The sequence below is a fragment of the Rhipicephalus sanguineus genome, chromosome 8, assembly GCF_013339695.2.
Source record: "Rhipicephalus sanguineus isolate Rsan-2018 chromosome 8, BIME_Rsan_1.4, whole genome shotgun sequence".
NCBI lineage: Eukaryota > Metazoa > Arthropoda > Arachnida > Ixodida > Ixodidae > Rhipicephalus > Rhipicephalus sanguineus.
In genome coordinates, this window is record NC_051183.1 from 84,775,537 (window position 1) to 84,803,400 (window position 27,864).

The window sequence follows — 27,864 nt, forward strand, 5'->3', positions numbered from 1 at the left end:
GAGCGACAACCACAGTAATATGTATTGAAATAAGACACATTTTGCTTCTATGATTGGAGCCTTGCTCACACACAAAAAAAGAATATATGCTTCTTGTTTACGTGCGCTTCCTGTTCTTGCCAAGACCAGGAAGGCAAAAATGTGTCCTGGCTCTGGCGAACTACGCACTCACAGCGTATATCGTTAACGATGGATTTACTTAGATATAACGTTTTTTCGAGGTGTCTGCGAATATTAGAAATTTCGAATACTAATAAAATATTTTCCTCATTTGAAGCGTATTCGTTTCGAAAAATTCATATTCTTCTCGACTATTGGACTATGGCATAATATCTGGTAAAAGAGGCGAATATACGGACAAATCCTAATATTCGAGTAAGTGTCGACTCACGAATGCTACGCGCTTAGATTTTTTTAAGGGAAAAGATTGCTAATACATGCCCGCAGGGGTGTACGTTATAGTACATACCTACCGCTGAATTGTGCGCGCATGCTTTCTGACGAAATAAAGTGTTTTCCACCCATCCATCTTGGTTACTGCTTGCTACTGTGCACATTAATGCTGCGTTCCCGACAATTGGCTATGCTTTACTATAATCGCTGAGAAATACGCATGACCCGCCACAGTGGTCTAGTGGTTATGGTGCTCGACTGCTGACCCGAAGGTCACGGGATCGAATCCCGGCCGCGCCGGCGGAATTTTCGGTGGAGGCGAAAATGGTTGAGGCCCGTGTACTTAGATTTAGGTGCACGTTAAAGAACCCCAGCTGGCCGATACTTCCGTAGCCCTCTACTACGGCGTCCCTCATAATCATATCGTTGTTTTGGTACGTTAAACCCAAGCAATTACGACAAATACACACGCTGCGCACATGACCTTCTTTCTCTCTTTTCTGCCCTCCGCAGTAGTACAGTGGTTACGGCGCTCGGCTGCCGACCCGAACGTTGCGGGTTCGATCGCGGCCACGGGTGTTACCTCTAGTTATCCTAAGCACTTCGTTCAGGAAGCATTTTCTACAGCCTCAAGTGATACTTCGTCGCATTTGATGACCATTTGCAAGTGCGTTGCAGAACATTTTCAACGCTGCTGACTCATCCCATTTTTCAATACGAATACCACTTTTTTTTTCATTGCGTTATTTTGCCGTACCCCATCAATACACATTACACAAAGTTGTATACCTGTGTTTGCTCCATAAAGTCCAGGAAAGTCCTATGATTCGGATCGTAGATCCATCGCTGCAAGTCACGCGCCCTGGTGTGTTGAAGCCCCGGATGCCGCAGGTGGCGTCGACGAGCCGCTTGTAGCCCAGGGCTTGTCCAAAGAAGTTGGTTCAGGTCTGCTTCCCGCACCGGCGCAGGACAAAATGGGCATTTCGAAGTTGTTCCGGTGTGCCCTCACTTGGCGCAGATTGAAGGCGTCACAGCCGCACTCACGCGAACTCTTCGCGGCGATACCTCCTCTTGACCAGTAAGTCCACTCGGGAGGTCATGACCACGCGGAGGTACGAGAGTGGTGCGCCGAAGACTTTCTTTGTGGATATCCACAGTGTCAGAAGGTGGCAGCAGGAGCAGAGGTAAGGGTTACATGACCTTTACAGGATGGCAAGCGGCATCTGCTGCAGCATGAGCGGGAACACTAGATCGGCGAATCCAACAAACTCCAACTCAGCACGGATAAGCTGCAACCATCCGTAAGCGGTGAGCAAAACAATAACACTCGTTTTGCTAAGCGCCTACGGAATGGTGGACGATCCAAATTCCAGTGCGACGCCATAGGAACAAACAGCATTTTCTCGGCTGTTAGCCATTAACCTCCATCATCATTCCCACTTTTTCTTTTGGAAAGAAAAACATCCAAGAACAAAAATGACCAACGATGACCTTATTCACTACGTTCTTTGTATTGCTATAGCAATTAGATGGACACTTTCGGCGAAATTTTGCCGTCGCCGTCACGTCCCGTATATGTATGAATATATATAAATAAAAACCATAAATAAAAATATTTCAGAAAATTATTTCGAAGCGCGTGACTGGGGATTCGAACCTGCGACCCACCGCTCTGCAGCGCGCTGCCTTAGACAACTACGCCATGCGTCACTTTTTTTTTAATTCATGGTAAGATGACCTGTTATTGCTGTGAACAGCGGACTGCATAATTCGTCACATTAGAATTACCTTAACATACAGAACACCCACATTGTTCCCGACAGTTGGAGGCACTTCAAACGTCAGGCAATCACACACAAGCGTTCAGGCGTCATTCCTTCTACAGGATGCTAACGGCAGAATACAAACGCACTCGGCGTTGGATGAAACGCGCGGCACGCCACACATCGGGGTCCCGTGCTCGTTTAGATCATCACCATAAGGTACACCTCATTAGCTGCCGCACTAACACTTTCTATCATTCCTTTGTCCCACGCACGTTCAGTGGCTAGAACCACCTTCCCTCCGACATCATTTTCATTCCAAATCATCACTTGTTTTCTTCCACGGTACACAATTACTTACTTGATGACGCGTGAAGTTCGTATTGAATATATATTTTTTTCCACTGTATTTGTTCTGTACTTCTTGTCGTACCTACATTTGCATTAAGTTCTATTATCCTTATATGGTATCTTCATATGCGTTGTAATTGTTATTATTTTGATGTTATTTTGTTTGATGTGTTTATAATTTGGTATTTCATGTACCCCACTCCCCTCTTTAAAGCTTTGTGCGAGTGAGGGTAAAATAATTGTATTGAAATGTTGAAATTAAAATTATGCGAGACGCGGGCCATGTTGCATCGCTGACCACGCTGCGCTTGCGTCGTATCGCTGGCGACCAGTTTTCCATTTTGGGGTTATAGTGCCGCACCACACGTGGCCAGTCGGCCAGAGAAAAAGATTGATCGTCCCGTGGCTCGTGGTGGCTCGTGTTAGTGGGAACGCTTTGGCTCTTGTAGACTTATGCCACAGGAAAGGAACGAGACGGCTGAACCAGAATCACAGTATATATATTACACCGTGATCAGAATCCTGAGGCTAAAATTAGAGCTCAAGCGCACAAGACACCCAAGAAGAAAAGATACGTACGACACAAGCGCTGACTAACAAATGCTTTATTCTTTCGTACGCCAGCGCATATATAAGCCCAAGGCAACTTCAACGCACATGTGCACACAACAATAGCTATAAACCAAAGCGTGTAACAAGGATGGTAGTGTATTAGATACGCGAAAACATGAAATCATATTCAGATGGGTGCAGGGACAAAGAAGTAAAGAAGTAAGAATGACAAAGAAGTGCGTTTGCATTGTAATTCCAGCCCCAGGAATATGTACCAACTAGAACCAAATGAAGTTTTATTTTAGAGACCAGAATCGACGAACGCAGGGAACGCGAGCCGTGATTTCACGCGCCACTGCGAAGAGCCGTCTTTATTCTGCATCTCTTGAGGTCACGCGCTCTCCGGTTTTGTTCGCCACGCAAAGGAAGGCGCTGCGGGGTCTTGGGACAACACGATCGCAAGAGTCCGAGAGTGGCTCGCGCTCTGCGCATGCGCCCAGGCGGCTCGCAAATTTCTTGCGTCCACAATTCTAAAACTCTAGTGTTTCGCCGGAGTTGGGATGTTGCCTTCGACTTGTACTTTGACATAAAGGTCGTGGTAAACCATGCTCGCGCGATTATATCTTGACCCGGGAGTTTTGTACGTCCCTTGCTTTCACCGCAAAGTTTGTGTTGAAGCTATAGACCGCACGAAGGTCACTTTGCTCGCTACAGCGTCTGCATTGGCGAAAGGAGTGGGCTGCTAGCTAGAAGAGCCAAAGTAGGGGCTAGTTGAAGTAACAACTATGACAGTTGGCGCTCATCCTGTGTATATCTGTGCGTCCTATCCGTGCGTCCATCTTTGTCCTTGAGCAGCACGCAGCTAGTTTTAAGGGGATTGCTGTTCTTCCTCTGACATTCCAATTTCTTGCTACTGCATTCACTGCTTCGCCCTTCAGGCGAAACTGTCACTTTTTAAAAGCGTATCGCACTTACATAGCTGACTTCTTCAACATTTCGGCAGACAAAACGGGTTCTAAACAGGACGGTCGGTCCCATCGCACACGTCATTATAACGTTGACGATGTCAGAGAAGCGGTGTACGTACGCGCTGATTTATTCCTGATATTCTTGATTTTAAAAAAAGAATGTGAATACTAAGCATTTACTTCCGAAGCCCAATGATATCCACACACTACATGCGCAAGCCTCATAAGTCAGAGTAGAACATGCTTTAAAATATCCCGCTTGCAAACAAGCAAGCTCAGGCGCTTTGTGTATTATCCACTATATGGCGGTTAATTTTTTGGACAAATTCTTTAATGGAAGCGTGCGCTTTGATACGCTTAGCGTGTTTTCACAATGCCGATTAGGTGTCGTCAAGTCGCTGTTGAATGAAATTTTGGCCCAGATATGCACTTTTATAAACCGTTTATCAACGGCATAGTTTTACGTACTGAGTGTAACAATGACCTCACGTCTGAGCGACCACCCGACCTCGATCGCTGGGTTCACGGACCGTTCTACTGCTCGCTGTTAGACAACCTACATGAAGAAAATTTGCGTGTGTATTTCTGACACCGCATAGTACCTGCCTAAGGGCTGGCTTTCTTACTTCAATAAAAGAACATTATGAAGCCTTCCGTTTTAATCAGAAGAAAAATCATATGCTAGCCGAAATCTGCACTGATAATTTCCGTTGTCGCACTAATATGCGGCCATCAAATACTATCCTACTTTTTTTTCGTGTCCGAAGGCCCCTACATTACGACTGGATGCGTTCGCTCTGTTATTTGTAGCGACGCGTCCGACCTCAAAGAGGACTTGACGCTATTGAACATAGACGTATTTTTCCACGTTATACGCCACGTGCGCACCAGCTGGAGCATTTCGCGAACGAGACTCGGTACAAAGGAGGCGGCCAAAAAAAAGCAAATATGTACGAAGCGTAGACATTTTGCCTAGCAATAGGAACCGAGGCTGCGAGCGCTTGACAACTGTGCCAATCACCGACCATTGCAGGCCTTCCGCAGTATGAGAGAATTTTCGCAGCCGAGTGTGACATCTCCCGCTTGCTTACGCGCGAGGGGTTTCATCCATGGCGACACCGTCGCCTAAATCACTGGTCATCGCACTGGTCGTGGCTGCCGTTGTGCTAGCCCATCTAGCCATCGTCGGACGGCATCGTATCTTCTCTCAGGTGTGTTGTAATGGCTAAGAGTGTTACAAGGTCCTGCAATTGCCGAGCTGTAATAATGCGTGCTTAAATGCAAATTGCAAGAGTGGCTTTGGGAAAACGCTCGATTGCTAGGCCAAAGAAGGTGACCTATTCTTTGATACTTTCCTTCCAGCGTATGTGGCTCTTTGCATAACGTCTGTAATCACAAACATTATTTCCTCACGAAGGACAGCTTGTGGTGCTGCTTGGTGTGACATTATTACTGCAAGAATATAGCGCGAATATTGCAAACACACACACACAAACACACAAGAAATGAACACGACAATGACGAGCGTTTTCCCTCGTCTGTTATGTTTATTTATTGTGTATGTGCAATTATTGGCGAGATTCTTGTAGTAATTACGTGGTCAACGCTCCTGCAGCAAAAATACAGCAATTGCAAGTACGCGTGCTAAAACCCCGAAATTTTTACGCGCGCCATTGTGAAGGGACTCCAAATTAATTTTGATCGCCTGCGGGTTTTTAAATTGCACTTTTGTCTAAGTACTGGGGTGCTTTTGCATTTCGCTTCCAACGAAATATGGCTGCTGCAGCCGGAAATCTAACTCGCTTCCTTGAGCTCAGCAGCGAAACATTCTAATCTGCTCAGTGGTGCTGGAAGCTAACAAAAGAAAAATAATGTGTCTTCTCACAGTTCCTGCAAAACCAGTCAAACACTGCAGCCACTCATTGCAATCGTGTGAGAGTCTGGTGTTAGGCCCGTTGGTACATAGTGTGGAAAATCGACGAACCCAGCCTTCAAGGACGGGTACACAAGAGGAGGAAATTTGACGCACACACACGCTGGGACAAGCAACAGTTTGTTGAAACAACAGCTACTCGAAATGAAAAACAAGAACGCACATGCGCCGTACATGATACAATACAGATGATAGCGCAGCGCATCAGGCAAACCAACACAACCAAAAAGCCCATGCGCATTCAGACAGTGCCGGTAAACAACTAAATGAAATTAAAAGCATTATGCCGTCTAATTACATTGCTCTAAAGGTGACCCCTTTTCGTGATACCGATAAGGGAGGTACAATTAAACACCGATGGTGTCCATGTTTTTGAATTTGACACGCTTCGATGATTTCCCTCTCAGATATCGTGCTCCCCTACCAATAATATGGGTATCATTGAAAATTCTCGAGAAGCCACGCACTCTGCAATGAGAAAGCAAGGTCACGCCTCCTTTCTAATGTGACAGACGGATCATGTTATTTCAAGCGAGTATTGACACAGCGCCCCGTCTGCCCTGTGTACACTCCACCACAAGAAAGCGGTATGCAACGGGGTGTGGCAAGCATCGGTGTCACTTCCCGCTGTTGCGTAAGCACACTATGCCGGCCTTCAATGAACAGCTGTATGTGGTTAAATGCACTCTAGGGAGGTTCGCATTTGTCGTTGACTCAGGCCAATACTCTCTGGTAAAGCACTCAAATAAGCACGAGAAAAGATGATTATGTTGTCCAGCTGTTCCATGGCGAACCTCGCGCCCACGTTGGTTGTACTTTCCGCTCGACGCGTTCCTGCGAAGACAAAACACGAGCAAGAACAGACACCGGCAGAACGCAACTTCAAAAATATTTTGCTTGCTTAAAAGAAAAAGTAGTTTGATAAAACTTTTTCACTCAGTAGACAACTAATGTTGTTAGTAAATGCGCTATTTAGCATAAGTTTACGAGGACCACCTCAATGTTAAAATTTACGACTAAACATGTGCGAAAACGGACTTTTTGCAACTTTGTCGTCAGCTGTGCACGCCATTTCACGCCATGTAAGTCTCAAACTATTTTCAGCTACAATAAGACTTCTGGCGATCAGTTAATAAAAATATTATATTTCACTGAATGCTACCTTTCTATGAAAAAATACCCAGAATGGGCCATATTGTCCATATTTGAGGCCGCATAAAAAACTCAAGAAAGCGTAAACGTTCGTGAAACTTATTTTAAGTGAAAAGCGTACGATCGTTCTGTAGGGAAAACTTTGTCCTAGCCTAATTCAGAAAGAAGACGTTTTTTGGAAACGCGTTTTACGAGCCATAGTGTCGAGCGTTCCGAAAAACTTCACATGCGGTTTGCGGCACTGAAAAATTTTTTTCGCCAAAAATAGTTTGGCGGGAGACTTCTTGCTTCGGATAGATAGTCCTCGATTTTTTTCATTCAAATCGCAGATGGCCGAGCGCCAAGGCTGGGACAGTTGGCGTGGAATGACCCTATGCTATTCGTGGTTTTGCCTGCATTACGCCAAGCTACGACAGCGTACGACATGCCGGCCCCCTAATGTGTACCGCACTTAATAAGGAAAAAGATCGCGTGCCACGCGCCCGTGAAATTGAGGAGTGTACGCGAGTGGCACTGCTTCCTTATGTACACAATATTTCACACAATGCCAAAAATGTTGCCACAAGGCATGGCGTACGAGTCGTGTTCTCGGCCCCATGCAAGCTGTCATGCCTTTGTGCAAGCATTGAAGAATGAAAATCGAAAAGGAATTTGCACCACTTGCCATTCTACTATATTCACCGAATGCATCACAAATATCGTGTATCGCATACCGCTTTCTTGTGGGGGAGTGTACGTACATAGGGCAGACGGGACGCTATGTCAGTATTCGCTTGAAATAGACCTTATGCAAAATTGCTGCCATCTGTCGGAGGTTTGATGAAGCTACTGCTTCGGCGCCATGTTAGAGGCTTGTGTCCGAATCGTATTGTTGTCGCTGCTATAACTGCTTGCTTGTATCTGCTTTCATAGCAATCAGTCGGGGCATAAAGATGTCAGATGAGTGCGTAAGGACCATGCAGATGTTACCGACATTTGTAGTTGATGCGCTGATAGTTATTACGTGTAAATAACCCCCTCACAAGAACATGCAGGCCTGCCATCGTTGAGAATGAAGCTATGCGGTGGGGTGTAAGGTCTGTTTTCAGTGTGGCGAATAAAGTGTTGTTCGCTATCTTAATATCCGGCATGTAGTGTAGGATGGCAGGGAAGATGCCTTGGCACTCTATACGACTGGGCGCAGCGATGACGGTAATTAAGAAAGCGATGTTGACCCATTTTAAAGCATATTTCATAAGGGGCACCCTACGTCCTGACTTATTGTGCATCTAATTGAAAATAAAACGTTGTCGTCTTTTTCGTGAAAATAAAAAAAATATTTCGCTGCAGTAGTCACTGAGGTAACTTATGTGTAGAACTACTGTACGATTAAACTGTCAAAAAACTTACGCATCTCACGAACGTGAAAAGTGAAAATGAAATGTGTTTGTTGCTCCAAAGAGTAGGTGGCGATTAGTTGGTACTCTATGCAATATCCTTCTGACATGTGCTCCTAAATAACACGATGCGCCAGTAATATTTGCGTTCACATCGTCGATTTCGGGGCCTACTGCAGTGGGCCCCGTTGCAGCAAGACAGTTTTGCGTCGTCGAATGAACGCGTGCGAAACGACCTCAGCACCGATCGAAAACAAACTACAAACAAAACGCTCCAGCACAATCGGTCCGTTCGTTGAGCATCGATGACACGAACTAGCTACCTGTCTAACATCTAATTCTTATCGCAACATAACGACGTCAACAGCAGTTCAGGCATGCACGAGTAGCCGCGATGCAGCTTTGACGCTCGTACACTAAGCCGCTTTGTCTATGCCTGCAAGCAAACGGCGCGAAAACTGTCTCGTTCCGGCATGACACGCAAGAGTGTTCTCTGATGAGCACCAATGCTGTCACATACCGCATCTATTAAGAACGGCGAATGGAAACACGGCGTTTGTCGTAAGCAGTAGCCGGAGCAACGGAACGATCTGCCGCTTCTCGTCGGCCGCGAGGAAATCTATTAACGCGATGGTTAGTTCCCTGCAAATCCTTCTTCAACATCGATTCCCTCAATGTGGGAAACACGGCGCACGAAAATATGTCGGCACTGCCGTTCCTATTAGCCTCGATACGTTGATACGTACGCTGCGTGTGTGCACATGCGAAGCCCACATAGCCTTCAACATGGCGGAAATGCACACGGTGGCCTCTAGATGGCAGCATATTTTGCATAAGGGCGCTGGGACTTGGGAGAGGACGGACGTGTTTTTCGTGGGCTCCGGAATGACAGCGTCAGATAAGTTTTTTTTTTTTGCATGATTCGAGCTTGTTTTTTAGTTATATGAGTACATAAGCCACTAGATTGAAGCTTAATAGGGCTTACAATTTTGTACTGTTTCCTGTGTGACAGTCGCCTGGGTCTTTTTTTTTTTTTTTCGGTCACCACGTGGCTGAAAGGCACACGTGTGCTTTGAAGTATAGCATACTTGCGGAGTTTTGTGATACCATTTGACTTTAAGTGTAACTAATCCGCCGTGTGAACGATCTAGCCATGGTCAAAAAGACCGTAAAGTGTACAGGGTGCGGAATGGGATGGAAAATAGAGGTTTGTACGGATGAGAAGACAGAGGGAGCTGACGCCAAGTGTAAGCAATGCGAGTTAGAGGCGAAAATGGAAATAATGATGGCTGCCCAGAATGAGCTCATGGTAAGAATCGCCGAGCTGGAGTTTGCGTTGGCGACAGAGCGGGAAAAAACGATGGCCATGGGGGAAAGGCTTAAGTCAGCCGAGGAGAAGTTAGCAAGGGTAGTAATGGTGAACAAAGAAGCAAGCGACAGGGGGGCATCGACCCCCACAGTGGTAGACGCGAAGGGGGAAACAGGTTTGGAAAAGACAGGTGCAAGGGTCACAGGACCCAGCTTCCGCGAAGTAGTTTTGGGAAGGGGAGGGGACAACGCAGCAGTGACACGGGCTAATAACCGAGGCAGTAGCCAGGTGCGGGACGGTCCAGCAGAAGAGTCGGAGCACGTGATAATCGCCGGGGACTCGAATTTAGTTAGATGCGAAGAAGCAGTCAAGGAAAGGGTGAGAGGCGACAAACGAGTTTTAATAGGGAAGTTCCCGGGACATAGGCTGGGATCAGTGATGAGACGAGCTAGCGCAAAACTCGCAACTAAGGCTAATGGACGTAACCTCGTGATAATCGCGGGAGGCCTAAACGACGTCTTGAATGAAGAATCAGCCGAACTAGCGCCCACATTGGCGAAAGGGGTCGATGACATGCGCGCCATTTCCCCTCAGGTGCAGATAGTGGTATGCACAATACCGGAAGTACCAGTGAGGAATATCAACTTGCAAAGAGCGGTTGTCGACGCAAACAAAGAGATATGGCGAATTAGTCGAGAGAAAGGCATCGAGGTAGTGGAAATAAACAGAGAGGTGCACAGGTGGGGCGGTTTCCAAAGAGACAGAATTCACTTCGATAAGAGGCTTGGTCATGAGGTGGGTTGGCGACTGGCAGGTCGCGCAGTAGCTTTTTTGGGGGGCACGCGGGCCCTTCGGTGCCCAGGGTAGCTTGTGATGAGGAAAACAACCAGGGGGACTCTTTGACAGGCAGTATAGCGAAAAACCAGAGAAAAGGTAAAAGAAGGGAGAAGGCGCGTGTTGCAATTAGTTACATAAACATGCAGGGTGGCAGAAAAAAGACAAAATGGTTAGAGATTGAGGAGCAGTTAAGCAAGGAACAGATAGGTGTTTATGCGGTTACAGAAACACACCTTAGAGACTTGGAAGAGCCACCACATATTGACAATTATATTTGGGAAGCATGTAACAGGATCACATCAGAAAGGAGAGGTGGGGGTGTTGGAATGCTAATTCATAGCAGAAAAAAATGGGAGAGAGTGAAACAAACGTGTTCAGAGCACATATGGGTTTCGGGCACAGTAGGTGGAAAGAAAACGTGGCTAGGTGTAGCTTACTTGTGAACGGGGAATAACTGCAGAGAAAATAATCTGGAGATAGTGAAATGCATAAGCACCGATATTAAAGAATTTGGTCATGATGCCGAAATAATCCTACTAGGGGACATGAACGCTCACATTCATGACCTTGACGGATATTCAGACACCAATGGCAAGTTATTGCTAGATCTCTGCGAGCAACATAGTCTTGAGATAGTTAACGTGGGGCCTAAGTGTGAGGGGCAGATCACGTGGGAAGTCGGAAACCGGCAATCGAGCATTGATTATTCTCTCATGACAGAAGGAATATATGACAAACTTAGAGAGATGAGAATAGACGAGGAAGGCATTAACAGCTTGGGTAGTGATCATAAACGCATAATATTACAAATGGGATATAAAACTGATAATAAGAACATAGAATCAAAGTTTGGCAGCTCGTATCTAAATGACAAACAAATAAGAAATATAGCCGCAAGATTCGAGGAAAAAGTAGACGAACTACCAGGTAAAGACTGGAAGTATAGTGAGCTGCTACATATAATCACAAAAGAAATGGAAAAAGAGAAGAAAACTATTTGTTGGAAAGGAAAGAGAAAGCCAAAAAGTTGGTGGAACAAAGAAATCCGGGAGGCGATCGAGAAGCGACGTGAGGCATCACGGGAGCACAGACAAGCAAAAAAGGAGAAGCGGCCACAGGACGAAGTCAACCAAATATGGGAAATATATTTAGAGCAAAAATCCATTGTGCAGAAATTAGTCGAGGCAAAAATTAAAGGTAAAAGTGAACGCTGGATGACAGAGATTCGCGAAAAGAAGAAGGCCGCGCCTAGGATATTTTGGAGCTACCTAAAAGCGCTGGGTAGGAAGTCTGTCACAATGCAACAACATATGGTAGATGAAGGAGGAAATCAATTGGAAGGGTATGAAGCGCTAGGTTACATCCGAAAGATAACAGCCGATTCATTTAAAAAGGTCGCCCAGGGGATTCCCCCGGTGAGTAAAAGTGCGCAAAGGAGTGCAACCGACGAAGATGTAGTACTAGAGAATTTCAATTGGAAGAAAGCCGAAGGAAAAATTCCTAAGCGCACTACACCGGGCTTAGATGGGGTTCCCGTCAGCCTCATTAACGAACTCGGACATAACACTAAAGAAGCACTGCTGAAAGCCGTAGAAAAGTGCTTACAGGAGAGGGAAATACCAGACAGTTGGCGAAAAAGTAGAATGAACTTAATCTATAAAGGCAGGGGAGGAAAAGATAACATTCGCTCGTATAGACCGCTAACCATTACATCGGTGCTATACAGGTTGGCGATGCAGGCAGTAAAATTAAAAATAGAAGCGTGGGTAGAACAAAATGATATTTTGGGAGAACTTCAGAATGGATTTCGAATCGACAGGCGGTTAGACGATAATCTGTTTGTTCTTACCCAGTGTATAGAAATATCGAAAATAGAAAACAGGCCCTTATACGTAGCTTATCTAGATATTACCGGGGCGTATGACAACGTTAATCAGGAAATTTTGTGGGATATACTGAAAGAAGTGGGCATAGGTGACGACTGTATACAGCTTTTGAGGGAAATATACCGAGAAAATACAGTTTGTATAGAATGGGAAGGAATAAGTAGCAAGGACAGCGTTGAAATCAGCAAGGGGCTGAGACAGGGATGTCCTTTGTCCCCGCTGTTATTCATGCTGTACATGGTGAGGATGGAAAAAGCGCTAGAAGGTAGCAACATTGGATTTAATTTGTCACACAAACAGGTCGGCACGATGGTTGAGCAGAAGCTTCCAGGTCTATTTTATGCTGATGATATTGTCTTATTTGCGGACAGTCAAGATGATATACAGCGACTGGCAGATATATGCGGAAGGGAATGTGAGGCTTTAGGACTAGGATTTAGTGCAACAAAATGTGGATTGATGGTATTCAATGATCACGAAGACCATGCGGTCTTTATACAGGGCCAAAAAATACCGAGGGTAAGCGAGTACAAGTACCTCGGAGTATGGGTAAATGAGGGGGATAGATATATGGAGGTACAAGAGAAAGCATCGGTAGCAAAGGGAAAGAGGAATGCTGCAATTATGAAGCACAGAGCTTTATGGGGGTACAATAGGTACGAGGTGCTTCGAGGGCTGTGGAAGGGTGTGATGGTCCCGGGGCTTACATTTGGGAACTCAGTGGTGTGCATGAAGTCAGAGGTACAATCAGGAATGGATGTAAATCAAAGGACGGTGGGCCGCCTCGCGTTGGGCGCTCACGGGAAGACGACAAATGAGGCTGTAAAGGGTGATGTGGGATGGACAGGCTTTGAAGTGAGGAAAGCTCAGAGCAAAATGAGATTCGAAGAGAGGCTGAGGAAAATGAAGAAGAGTAGATGGGCAGAGAAGGTTTTCAGGTATTTGTATAGAAAAAGCGTTGACACGCAGTGGAGAAAAAGAACTAGGAGGCTCACCAGTAAATATACGGCTAGCAGTGCGGGCGATATGGCAACAAGGAGCATTAAGCGGAAGGTCAGAGAGGCGGAGAGGACTTATTGGATGGCAGCGATGGAAAAGAAGCCGGCTCTGAGTAACTACCGAAAGGGAAAAAACGAAATAAGGAGGGAAAGGTTTTATGATAATTCAAGGGGAAGCGCTTTACTGTTTGAAGCAAGGTCGGGCTGCCTTAGAACGCGTAGTTATAGAGCGAGATTCAGTAACGAAGAAGAACAATGTACATGCTGCGGGGGAACTAAGGAAACGATGGAACATGTACTGATTGAATGTGGCGATATTCACCCAGGTATACGTGTGGGCACGAGTCTACATGAAGTCTTGGGTTTTAGGGACAACAATGGAAAGCCGAACACGTCCGCGATAGAAATAAGTAAGAGACGGTTAGAGTATTGGTGGCAGAAAAGTAGAGATAAAGAACAAAAATAAATAATGGGGGGAAAAATAAGGTCATTCTGCCTTAAGAGGCAGAGATAGACCGTGAATTTATATTTTTTTTTGGTATAATAACACAGATTTAATCAATGTAAATAAGGTATTAGGCCAACATAAAACAAGGAAGGTTTTTTTTTTTTTTCTCCGAGCCTGGTGGCAGACATGTCACCGCCCCGTTACAAAGGGGACGCTCATAGCATCCATCCATCCATCCGGTGCATAACATGATCCGTCTGTCACATTAGAAAGGCGGCGCGAACTTGCCGGCTCATTGCAGAGTGCTTGGCTGCTCAAGAATATTTAATGATACCCAGATAATTGGCAGGCGAGCCACGATATCTGAGAGGGAAATCATCGAAGCGTATCAAATTCAAAAACATCGACATCATCGGTTTGTAAGTGTACCGTCCTTAACGTTATCACGAATAGAGGTGACCTTTCTGAAATGCATTTAGACGACATTATGCGCTGTCATTTTTTATCTGCGCAGTTTTGAGGCGCATGGGCGTTTTGGTTTGTGATTGGTCTGCCTCATGCGCAGCACTATCATCTCTACCGTATCATGTACGGCGCATGTGCGTCCTTGTTTTTCGTTTCGAGTAGCTGCTGTTTCATTAAATTGTTGCTAGTCCCAGCGTGTGTGTTCGTCAAATTTTCTCCTCTTGTGTACGTACGTTTCTTTCAAGTCTGGGCTCGTCGATTTTCCAAAGCAATCGTGTGCTTTCTTTCACACCGCTTGTGGGCCGCCGACGGGAAGAGGAGGCCATCGCCGGCATTTAACAGGTCATCTTATTTAAACAGATAATTTATCCGAGGCACTAGAATGGACTAACACTTTCCCTCGTGAGGTGCAACTGTGGAAATTTATGTTGAATTTCAACGGCTGACTCGGACCAAGTGTGTTCCAAGGGCAGAGTGAGTTCGGGAGTCAAGCGTTCCAATGAGGCTGTCGGAGTGTATTCAGAGCAGGAGTACCTCCGTGCAGCAGGAAAAGTTGCTCTGCCAAAATCGCCGAAGTGTACCGGAACTTTGCGTAACGTACTTCCTTTAACACGTTTGCCTTCTCGGGAACGCCGCCGGCAGTCGCGTGTTTTGGCAGTCATGGCGGACTTGGATGCTCGGCAAATCGTGCGGCATTGCTTCCGCTGCTCGATAGCGAAAGCTCGGTGTCAGAAAGTTACAATTCCTGCACGGGCGATTCATCGGATAGTGACAGCGACGCTGAAACTGCCACGTGGCTGGCAGGAATTTGTCAGAATTTGACAGCTAAATGGAAAAACTATAGTTGGAGACAACTTAAGCTGATCGCCTCCGCGACTTAAGAAATAGTTCCGCTCATAAACTCGGCAGTGTCCTCCGAAGGCGGTAGCCGGCCGTCCGGCTCATGACGTCACTCTGGAGTGCGCGCCCATTGGTGCAGGCTTTTGTGCATCCGTCTTTGAGGCGGAAATGCCGCGGACTTCTGAAGTTGTATCCGACTATACACGCAACTTATTCTGAGCAATTCGTCGCACAAAAGATAGAACTTCCGGGTTCCGTTCCAATAGCGGATTTGGAGGCGTTGCTCTACGCCATTGCCGAGTGCTCTCTCGCAGAGTCCATCGGCTGCTCCGACTCTGCATTATAAATCAAAATAAGTTTACATCATAGGGTGCAAATGTGAGAACAAAATGTTACACTATTGAAGCGCTACTATGGGGGACTAACGTCTAGTTTTTAGGAGCTGGCTCGCCAGGTTCTTAAGCTGGGGCGAAGTCCCGCGTTGTAACCTGCACACTCGACGCGCGCGCTAGTTAGCGCAGCTACCCTCATGAATACCTTGGAGGCGATGCAAGCGGCGGTTAGAGCTCTTAGGGCAGCAGCAGCACGGACCCGCCGGCAAGACACTGCGGTGCGAGATCGCGAGGCCGAAGAAAGACGCCAGCGCCGTGAGGACCCCGAGAAGAAGTCTCGCGAGGCGGAGGCGGCACGTAAGCGGCGGCAAGAGAACCTCGAAGCGGAGCGGGTGCGGGAAGCGGCGGTCAAGCGCCGAAAGCGGTCGCAAGCCGAAGATGGCGGCGCCGATGCTCGCTTCAAGCGCGAGTTCCTCGATCGATCGTTCGGCCATAGCTGCAATGTATGTTACCGGTTCAAAAGATTCACAGCTTTTCCCGATCTTCTCCGAGCCAGCTCCTTAATCATAATTCACTTCGTTGATAAGGTGTGATTTTTTTAACTTCAAGTGTACGTGGACAACTTGTTAAACCAGGCGCCTCTACTACTTACAGAGATTAATAGTTGCGGCAGCCCGATTAATAACCAAAAAGATAAACCGCATATTCCTTTGACTACGTTTTGCCTTAGCGGAGGGAAAGAGCTTATGTTCAGTACTCCTTAGTCATCTTTTTTTGGCATCCCAGCCATTCCCTCTTCTTTTTGGCGTGTTGTATTAATGTCGAAAATGCGATACCAAGTCACCCACTCTTCATCATCTGTTTTAATGCGCAATTCGCAGTTAATGTAAACGTCCCGAAGATTGTAACCGAAGCTATAGTCGGATGCAACTTTGAAGTCCGCGTCATTTCCTCCTCGAGCGTGGATGTACGCAAGCCTGCACAAACGTCTCTTCCCCACCTCAACCTCCTCCTCGTAGCTGACGGCCCCCTTTCCACGTAGAATGGGCGCGCACTCCGGACTGACGTCATGAGCAGGACGGCCGGTGACCCCACCTTCGGAGACCATTGCCGCGTGCTTCAGCGGGACTTTTTCTTCAGTCGCGGAGGCGATCGGCTACCGCGCTTCGATCGTCTGGGCGGGGCCTCTCCAGTTGTCTTAACTTCTATCCGACTATAGTTACATACACTATTATTGCTGCTGGAGACAGCCCGAGAGTGTGGGCGAGGATATTGTGTGCTTATCTGCGCCTTCGTGTCTGCGGATTAGAGTCACGCCGTTGCATTCATTCCGATCCTTTACAAGTAAGCTAGTGTGTGGCCACGCCCTGCTAGCCATACCTTTTGTTTATTTTTCGGTTTGTTTATTTCGTTTGTTTTCTGATTTGCTTCATTTTGCTTCTTTTTGTTTTGGCTTGCGCCGGAGCCTACACGTTTGCTCGTGATCGTGGTTCCGCGCGCCGTGACTGCGACGATAGCGTTAAGCGTGGATACAGAGATAACAGTCATCGCACCCTTGTCGCCATATCAAAACAAGCAAACCTTGAGGGTGAAAGGTGAAAGGAAGTGGGCGCTTTCAGGCGGCCAGGAGTAGGAGAAGTCAGGAAATGAGGAATGTGTCTACTCATGAGCGTCGGAAAGGGGGGGTGGGAGCAAAAGGGGCAACGGCCAACCAGCCCCCATAAAGCGCACGAGCACTTTCCCCTCTTTCCCGCACCCAAGCCACACCAGCGTTGCCCCTCCGCCGTGTCACGATGCAGCACGATTTTGCAACCCCCGAGACAAAATCCTGCCGACGCCCATGTCTCGACCTTTATCTTCCTAACGGGCATTATCGAAATCTTACAGTCATGTTTCCAATCGTCCGCAGCGATTGAATGTTTTTTTATAGCGGCAGGTAGGACAGCTACTTTTCTTTCTGCATCGGCAAAGAAACTCTTTTCTTTAATTTGTCTTTATTTCTCGCCCCACAGCTTGCGCAGTGCGATTGCCGGACTTCCCGCCTTCAAGAATCCACAAAAGCCGAAACGCCCAGCGACGAAGATGACATTGCTGGAAGGCTCAGGAAAATAGACACCTACTGCGAGAAGTACGCCGGCGAATTACAGGCGTTGAACAGTTGGGACGACTCGCTCAGCAGGAGCAGCGCCAAGTGTACGCGCGGCCCGCGCGCCCTTTACCTCGTGGACGATCGTCGCTTCGCCTTCTGCGCCGTCCCCAAGGCCGCGACGTCGAGCATCAAGGCGCTCGTCCTGCTGGCCCAAAACGCTTCGGCGAAGCTCGTCGACGCTGACGGCATCTACAACGTCTTCCTGCGCAAGTTTCGCTTACTATGCCCCAGCGAGTACGTGCGACACCATATCGTGGCCAACTACACCAGGGTCATCATCGTACGGCACCCCTTCGAAAGACTCGTGTCGGCGTACGTCAACAAGATACGCACAAGCAGGCCGACGCTAGCGGCAGCTAAGAAACTCTACAAAGATGGCTACCGTGGTAGTGGGCCCAACGGGACTTACACGTTTGCCGAGTTTGTAAAGATCATATTGAACATGTCTGTGGATTCCTGGGACTCCCATTGGGCGCCCTACACTGCTCGATGCAGACCTTGTATCATGAGGTGAGGCAGTTTTTATTATACAGAGTGCGCGCCGGGCGCGATCATTTTCGATATAGCCTTTAAATTTTGATGATGAATATCTCCAGTTAGTGCAACTTTCGTGGTTTCTCAAAAATGGTATCCCATAAATTGTCATGGCTGAAACTTTCGGGCATAAAGAACTTCAATAATTAAAAAGATCATTAACGAGCTTTTTTAACTAGTCGCAACAGTGTCGCTTCAGCTGGGGCAAATTATTTTTCCTCGGCGTAGAGTCCGTATGCGACAACAACAGGAGCCTTACTGTCATACGACTTTTTTTTTAATCTGTATTGTCTAAAAAGACACCCTGCAGTTGTTCAGCTACACTATTTTACAGGTATTACAACAGTATACCAGATGTATATGTCGTGAGCAATATGAGTGCCACCACGGGAGCGTGTGGCTAGTTCCCTGAAAACCCAATGCGAGTGATACTCGAATAGCGCTGTTAAAAATAAAGTGGAAAGCGCAACGCTTTTCCGCGACCTGGTCTCACTGCCACTACGCATCTGCTTTTGCGACACGTGGAACATATGACACAGGTAGCGGCTTATATAGTAGAACCTGTTGTGTCTCTCAAACGCAGTGAAGGCGTCCGCTTTTTTTGTTTGCAATTCCAATTTTGCGTTATTTTGGTTTTGTGTGTGAAACACACACTAAAGCGAGTGGGAGAACGGGTTAACAGTGGCATTTTGCGCAGGGTTGAAGATAGCATGCTTCAATAAATCTTCGGTTGGACCTAAATGGTACGCAACTTTCAAGGTGAAAACTTCAGCGCAAACCAGGATGGACCACAAGGAAGAGATGAGACAAGGACTGGTGCTGATTAACAATTGCTTTATTCTTCTTGTGACAACACATATAAACGCCAGAACACACGAGAAGAATAAAGCGGTTGTTAGTCAAGCTGCGTTTCGTCGAGCCCCAGCTCAACGAAACGCGGCGATGAGACGAGCGGAGTTATACACTTTGCCTACCGAACTACTTCCATAGCCTCCACAGCGTTGACTGATATGCATGAAACAGAGTATAGTTTACGCTGCAGAGATATAACAGCCACTGCTTTTATCTCACTCTTCAGGTACGACCTCATTGTGAAGGTGGAAACGCTTCACCGAGACCTGGACTTCTTGCTGCCGAGGATTGGACTAGCTGGCTGGTCATTTCCGAAGAAGAATGCAAAGACTGCTGCCAATGTCACTGATGGCGGTTCAAAACATTATTTTGCGGAGCTCACACGACAGCAGGTGCTTCAGTTGCATGCGATCTACATGTACGACTTCGAGTTTTTCGGCTATACACTTAAGGGATATGCGACTCCTGCGTTCTGAGAGACTTCAGAGACAAATTATAGATAGAAAGAGTTGACAATGCTGCGTAGGCTGCAAAGTGGAATGCAGCCCTCCACCGTGTACGACAGAATACCCTTTTTCGCATACAAGCCAGAGGTTCTCGTAACGTTTCTTTATTTTAGCAACTGCGAAATCTACTCTCCCTGTGGTGTGAAGAGTCGACAACATGCAATCGCTATCGGTTATCACCCTGTGAATGTGTCAGCTGTAAATCTGATCGATTGCTTGTGGCGGCCGCTCTAGTTCAACGTGCTTCTACCTCGTGTGTCACCATCATCCACTTTTCATGTTGCGAAATTTGTTGCCTCATTCTAGGACGATGCACCAATCAAAGTCTATATCACCATACATCCCCGTCCGAGTGCAAGGAAACTGAGTGGCTGATTATTTTTTCCCCAAAAAGTGAACATTTTGTTCACTTTTTGCGTCTCTCTCCCGGTCTTTCCATCCTCACTCCCCTTTCCCACGCAGAGTAGCAAGTCAGCGCCGGCTAAATTCTCTGCCTTTCAATAAAGCTTTCTCTGGGGGCCATACACGTACCTTTCAAATATGCCTTGTTGTTTTATTATGTTTAGCACATTCATGGCAATTCTTCCTGCCATCGAATGGCGAAAGGCTGCTCGCGAGTGATTAACCTTGATAAGTGGCACGTCCTTTCTGCGGTGCACTCGCCATTGCAATGTCGAGCTTTACCACTACTTTAATCTCACTGACAACTACAGGTGCAGCTGTCATCTTTTCACACTGTATGTTCGTGAAAAGAGCAGCGTATCGTCGAGCTTGTATACTGCATCGTCCGTGCGTCTCATCTCATCAGAGTTTGTTTTGGGGAGCATTTTTTGTAGTTAAGTCGCTCTCGCTCGTCTTCTCTCTTTGTTGTATTCTGGATACACGTTTCTTGGTATGGCATCTACATGTATCCTTGCTCTCAGAGACAGTGACACTCGTTGTGAACTGTTGCGTCCTTCCTACACAGTTTAATCAAGCCTTCTAAGAAATGTTCGACCAGTAGGGGCAAGTTTCAGCCGTTCAGTCTGGCTGATCTCGTGAGCCTCCAGCGCTTCTTCCCGGGTATTACGGACGCCTAGTTTCAGTCATTTTTCCGTTCACGTGGTTGGTGGCAGTCCCATTGCCAATTTACGAGACTTCCTTATGAGTATAATCAGCTTTTCTCTTTCACTATTCTTCTTATCTAGGTAGGGTGTCCCGTAGCTAATTCCGCTGTTGGTAAAGACTTATGCAAGTTTTAGACTAGGCTTCTCAAACCCCCTCAGCTATCGGGTCGCAGTAGCGAAATTTCTTGCTGCAAGGGACGGGACAGTAAAGTAGGTAGAAGCGGGAAGGAGCGGTGTAGTTTGCAGAGAATGTCAGTTAAACGTTGCCACTTGAAAGGCGGTGGTTTCCATATCTCATGTAAGGGTCATTTCATAATAGCATTTGGTGTCCGTATTAGAACAACATATCGATATCAATTTCCAGAATAACTACAAATCCGGACGCCAATTCAGTAACACAGGTTTTTTTTTTTTGTACGATTGTGTTTGAACGCATGATGACCATGTGGCGACACACTGCGCACAGACCGGCGCAGTCTCCGCCTCGTCACTAGCTAGCCCGGCGTGACACTGCTGCATGCTACACCACGCCTCCGATAAGGGACAGCGCTACCGCAGCGTCACCGGAGGCTTACGTCACCGACGGTGGCTATAAAACCAAGCTGCCAAGCTCGGAAGTATTGATTCCTTCGCTACCCCACTGAGCCCAGCGTCCGTATATTCGCCCCGCTGCTGCTACTACGCCAATAAACAGTCGTTACGTGTTATGTTGAGGATGTGTCCTTCCATCGACACGGCATCCCACAACCACATGGTGTGTTTCACGATAAAAAATCCTTGCGACCAATCATGTCTGTGCAGCTTTTGAACATATACTTACGAAAAAATACATGGGACGAAGATAGTCGTATTCTGACCGGGCCGCTAGCTAAAGGTCCGCGGGCCTCGTGTTTGAGACCCCTGTTTCACACTGTCCTGCTCCCTTGCAGTTCATAGCCCAAGTGTCCATTTAGTTAGGCCATATGCATAGAGGGAGTGTTGAATTGCTTCCGCCATACGAGGGCGTTCGGCAGGGTGTTCAATGCAAGATTAAAAAGCAGAGCAGAGGGGAAATTACTCAGCCCTGGCGCAAGCCCTCTGGCGGGACTGATTTTTGAAGACATGAAAATGGAAATTTGCCTGATTAGAAAGTTCATGCCTTTGTTCAGCAGGGTGCCGACAGAAACTTATTCTTGTATTGTCTGAAACTGAGTTCTTCCTGGAACAGCTCTATGTTTCGCATTGACAAGCAACTGATCTGTGGTCGGTTTATTAGAGCGAAATTACAGATCCATCTAATGTGGTAATGCACACAGGAGAACCTTTATTTCCCTCTGCCACCGAAACTAAGTGTTCGGGCTTAAACATTTTCACAATGTGCACCTTTTCTGAAAACGTCTTATACATATAGCAAGAAACTCGCACTTGGAATAGTCAACGTCAGAGCAGCTGGGATAATAATCCGCAGAAACTATTATCATCATCTCACTGCATTAGCGAGTTTTATCAGTACAGTGGACTGTGTATAGGTAAACTGATCTACGCCGTGCTACTGAATTGTCAACAAATATAACCCAGCCTAGTCTGTAAAAGCACAGTAAAAGCGCTGAAACGACGTAAGCACTAGTCCAAACTGCAAGCCAGCTGCAATTTCCGGATCATTGAATAGTGTTCTTAAAAATGGTTGATAATAAAAATTATGCTACCATACTGACTGACATGAAATTATGTTGCCGCATCTGGCAAAACGGCTAGCTTTCACAACTTACCGGTGTCTACATGCCGCGCAATCTCGCTCGTGTATATTATTACATCGTCATGAGGAGATAACGCGATGTGGGAAGTATACGCCATTACTACTAGCCACCGAACATTGTGTTCCTTCTACACAAGTTAGTTAGAGACTCCTTGATGTGCCTGAGACTAATTCAGTGTAGGTGCTGCTTCACAATTCCAGATAGTTTAGGTCGATCATGTTAGTCGGGCGATAAACTAATAAATAAGATTAAATAACATAGAGACACATACATACTACGCTTAACATTTTAGGTCGATGGTCATGCTACGAAGCAAATAACCATAAATCATTGCCAAGTCATGCTCAGCGAATATAGTATTGACTATTTAGACGCCACCTAGGTTTCTTTTCTCCCTGTCTGCTCGATATGAACACGCCAGAAGTTATTCCCATACGATTCAGCAAGGTTTCTTGTAAGCATATCGTTTATTTAAAAATGATAGGAGCATGAATAGTTATTCAGACACTTCATTTATGGTGATGATTCCTTAATTGATCAACTGGTTCAGTTATCGATTGATTGATTCAAACACAATTATTGCTTTAAGGTGATAGATGGCTTATGATGATACAAACTAGTATAGGTCTGCGTATTAATATTCATCCCTAAGGTTTCTTAACGTACCGCCAAATGTAATTACAAACTCATCGTAGACGTATAATTTCGTAAAAAATTATGCCTTTTTTTAAGCTTTAGCCTATGCTGTTCTATCCTACTGCAGTTCATGCAGAGATTGGCTTTCTTCTCCCCACGAAATTTTCAGATATGGAACATGTGCTTATCAACTATCTTATCTCTTTTCGAGACGCCAAATTTATTCTGCTTTAAAAAGAATTGTATGGTGTGTATATTGCGGTATGACCAATAAGGGACGCCCATGGCGCTTCCTCGTGCGTGTCTTTATTACTTACTTGCCTCTCCAGGTCTGCTTAATTGCCATATGTAAAGAACTGTATCTGTCAATTTCGCGATATACGTCACACGAGTAACTTCTGTTGAGTTGAAACAGTAGCTCTTTACCAATGCCTTCTAAATCACCCCGTGGTGCCATGGCGGTATTAATTATATATGTGATATATCTGATAATGAAAACAAGCTCACAGGCATAGCCAGGGGAGGGGGGCCTGCGTGGTTCAAACCTGCCCCCCCCCCCCGAAATTTTTCAATTTTGCAAGTGTATATGTAGACGCACACGTACAAGCACACGCACGAACATAAATGTAGGAAGGTTTCAACACCCTCCCCCCCCCCCCCCACCGACCAGAAAAAAAATTTCTCCCAACGCCTCTACTTACAGGGTCCCTTACGCATTCGCCTATGACGAGTCGAAGGCGAAAGCCATATTCTTTTTTTTCTTCTCCGTCGATGTATTGATCCTCCCCCGCCCCCCTCCGAAAGCTTCTGCACCTCACCTGGTTTTGCACAGCCTCCGTGATCTGCCCACACTTGAACAAGCGACGATGTCACGTGATGGCTTCATAATGCGACGTCGGGTTATGTGACGTCAGAAAATTTTGCGATCTGTGACGTCATGTTAACGTCATACTGTAGCGTCATCGCGTGGTGATTTTTTGCGTTCCTTGTGCTGACGCCGACGCCGCCGATGGTCAATTTTAGTGCTTTATGAGGCATCTAAGGCTTTCGCGTTCATTAATCAAGTTATAATTGGGTTAATCCGAACCTATTTTTTGGACTGCGTCAAAATAACTGAAATGTGCTGTGCTCTTAAAACCAAGCGCGGCCCAGCGCTTTCCTGTGATTAATGTCGAAGAGCAATGTATTTTTGTTATTATTGGGTTCTCGGGCATTTTAAGATTTCCCTCACTCTGGCAATTTGATCACCCTCTCCACAGCGGTGTACGTGAGATATCCAGCTAAGAAATACAAAATGTCAATGCGCGAGAATATTATACTAAAAGGTAAATTCACATATCCACTTTAGTGCGCACGCGACCAACTCCCGAGAATGAACAAAAATAACGAGCACGGAAGACTCGGGTCTTCGAGGAAGGTCGCACCCATCGACACAGCTCACGCTATTTCGTCGTCAGGAACAGCTTGTCGATTACCCAGCTTTTTTTTGTAAGAACTGGACTGCAGGCGGTCGCGAGCACTGCTCTAGTGACAGCGTCGTCATGGCGTATACTGTTGGTCTTGTCACATCGTTTCTTGCGGCGAGTGGCATATGCACATCGCCAATGGCCTGCAACGAAGACGGGTGCTCCATGGGTAAGCCCTCGTTCGTGGAGTACTGCCGGCAATATGTCGCTCTCTCTGGCACTTCAGGATCTGTGGTCATCAGAATTGTGCACTGCCCACAAAAATAAACGAGTCAATTCGGGTCTAACTAATGCACTTACTATGTTTCTGACCGTTCGCCCTCCGTGTCAAATTGACGCTTACATTGGGTCGCGAACTTTTATCATTGCTTGCGTCACCTTTATTTGGTACTTTCTTAGCGACGTGACGTGGTAATCTCGAGCAAATTTGTTGTTATAGTGACCTATATTGCTGTCGCGTTTCATTCCGTGACCACTGCGCATGGTGGTGGTAAAAGGGCACCCTCTCCATTTTAAGAACCTAACAATGACTCCGGTTTCTGAATCTAAGAAATAAGCTTGTATCAGTTTCAAAACTTGCTAAGCAGGATTCGAAAATAAGTCGTTTTGTATCCGAGTTTCAATTACTGACGGTTTTAGTCAGCCATGTCGATTACATATCGTTTTCGTCGTAATGGGTGCCTGTAAACTTTGCCTATATTAACCAATCCAGACGGAATCGTTCTTAAATAAAGGGCCCCTCAACAGCTTCTGAAAATACAAAAGACGAGCTCATAATTATCTCCTGGCATTTCCCGTCTTTTCTCCACAATTCATGACGCCAGCAATTTGTTCACGTAACGTCATGAGGAAATAAGCTCTTGATCCTAAAAGCGCAAAATCCTGATAGTCTCAAAGCTTACTGCTGACATTGTCCACCTGTTTTATGAAGGAATAGGTGGTGAGGAGGATATGTAGCCTGTAGTAAGGGTTGTAAAGGCGAGAAAGAAAGCACTCTCTCGTCTATAAGCTCGGAGTTGTTGCGATGTCAAATTGCGATGTCAAAGCATCCGCCAATCCTGACAGCGATCCGCAGGACAACCGTATTAAGCGACGCTAACGACAACTCACCTATTGCACTCATGTATAGAAAGAAACAATTGTTATCGCAGGGCCCTCATAGCCGGCGTACATGGAAGTTGCTTCAATAAAAGCCATGTGCACCTTACTAACGCAGCAGGTGTCACACTGTTACTTCAGTAAATGCTTCCACATTTGTTCTGGAAAGACGCTGACCAGTAGCAATACTGCCTGAAGCACGGTTTTACAGGCGAGGCTCAAGTTCCCTAGCGCGACATTCGCCTTCTTTATGCTCGAGAAAGCGCTCTGCCGAACACTTATAGGAATATTTCACAGTGGATGTACGCAATACCTGATTTTTACGGCTGCGTACTGCGTGCGAAGGACAAAATAATTGTTTTAACGGAGTAAATCGAGTTCGTTTGAATTTATTAGCAATATTTGAAGCAGACAGAACAATATTTTTTCCTGTGTAAAAATGATATTTTTCTTCATAATACCGCTCCACATACAGCAGCATAATAAAAGAGCGACTTTCCTTCTGAGTGTTTTTTTTTTTTGTCAACTTAAAGCAAAGGCTGTCGTAATTTGAAGAAATCGGTTTCTACATACAGGTTAGCACATATAGGAGTCTATTTCAGCTTTTTTGTTCCTCTCTCTCTTTGTTTTATTTTTGCAGCAGCAGTATAAATAATGTTGCCGGAGACCAGGCAATAAAAGCTGATTAAATAGCTAAGAACAAAGTGGCCATCTTACACACACGTCAGCATAATGGTAGATGCAGCAAAAAAATAAAAATGAGACAATGGATTGCACAAGGCTCAAGTACGGACAGGAAGATATGTGACAATTACACCAGTAACATTAAAGTTAGTAACAATTTCTACCGCTAAACGAGAGTGCGATACGCTAGCGGGGCTTCTGTAGCGGCACCAACGCCTTGTAAGCCTTATGAATACCTCATTTACGAATATGAAAGTGAGCATGTCTCATACCCTGAGGCACACGCGGTGGCCACCATGATTTCACCGCTGTCTAATCTTGCTTACTCCTGTTCTGTTAACCTCCGTGCTTTTGGGTTCTGATGAGTTGTCACTCTTAGTCATTGCACGTGTTGATCCTGGCCTCCGGAGCTGTTCTCTTCGTGTACGCATTCTTTCTGGCTTTCGCAATAAACCCGAGTTGCAAGTAAGCGCCTGTCGTTCATTTGCCCTAGTCCACGTTGTCCTTTTAACGTCTCAAATCCCCCCCCCCCCTCGGTTATAACAATGAGCCGGCGACAGGCCGCTTGAATTTCCAAGAATGTCCAGACAAAAAAATTATATTCGCCACTCTCACTTTCAGTTTCTTTACTGCAGAACTGTTATGGACGAGGTTTACCGTGTGTCGTAGATAAAAAAATTTCATCATCATGAAGCGGCACGCGCTCAAGCACCACCAAAGCATTCTGCGCAGATGTTTAACAACGCTCAGACGTGCGGCCCCGGTGTTTATGATTGGTTTAATGCCGACTGTTCGTTCAGATCTTCCTCAATTATTGGTTACGTCTGCACAGAAATCTTCATCGCTGTTTCGCGCCAGTGTGTTCCCTTGTTAATTTTTAGTCGACCAGTGTGGTGAGTAGTGCGATTTTCTCAGTTTATGTGGCACGTACGCGCTATAGGAGTTTTACAGGAGTTTTTGCCGTAAGTTATCATCATGAACCTGCACGCGCTCACTCACCGACCAAGACATACCGTGCAGATGGTCAAGAATGGAAGCTGAAACGTGCCCAGCAGCTCTGCTGCGACCCACGCTTGCGCGAATTAGTGCAAGCTGCGCTAACGTTTTGTGTTCATTAGCTTATTTTAATTATGGCACAAAACATACCTGCAGACCAATGTGCCGAAATGTACACCAGAGACAGCAAGATATCACGCAGCAGCGCCGAACAGCATGGCAATAACAATATATCCTTAGAGCCTTTAAACATATCCGTAGCAAGTATGTGGAGGACTCCACATTCTGCCCATTTATGGGTATGTATTTCCTGAAATAACTGTAGTTGTGGTCGCGCACACCTGTAACACCCCTGTACGCGCGAACATGTGCGCAAAGGGTGGCACATAGCTGTATTCACAAATGTGAAAGAATCAAAGGCACTATGGCTGTGCATCTATGGCAAGTGCAGCTGTGTATTGCATTCGTAGGCAGCAAGGAAAATGTTACCCAGGTGCA

At 46.2% G+C, this 27,864-nt stretch overlaps 1 protein-coding gene and 1 long non-coding RNA gene across 2 annotated transcripts in view; both read left to right on the forward strand.

Annotated features, from left to right (window-relative positions):
- The first annotated feature begins 5,062 nt into the window (after positions 1–5,062).
- Positions 5,063–21,448, forward strand: LOC119402185 (carbohydrate sulfotransferase 14). Its single transcript, XM_037669302.1, has 3 exons — positions 5,063–5,238; positions 17,616–18,262; positions 19,365–21,448. The coding sequence occupies exons 1-3, from the start codon at positions 5,137–5,139 to the stop codon at positions 19,612–19,614; spliced, it is 999 nt and encodes a 332-aa protein (XP_037525230.1). The 5' UTR covers positions 5,063–5,136; the 3' UTR covers positions 19,615–21,448.
- Positions 21,449–27,137: 5,689 nt separating this feature from the next.
- Positions 27,138–27,864, forward strand: part of LOC125759564 (uncharacterized) — a 30,724-nt gene continuing 29,997 nt past the window's right edge. Inside the window, exon 1 of the long non-coding RNA XR_007417166.1 lies at positions 27,138–27,263. This is a non-coding gene — a long non-coding RNA (uncharacterized LOC125759564). The remainder of the gene's footprint in view (positions 27,264–27,864) is intronic.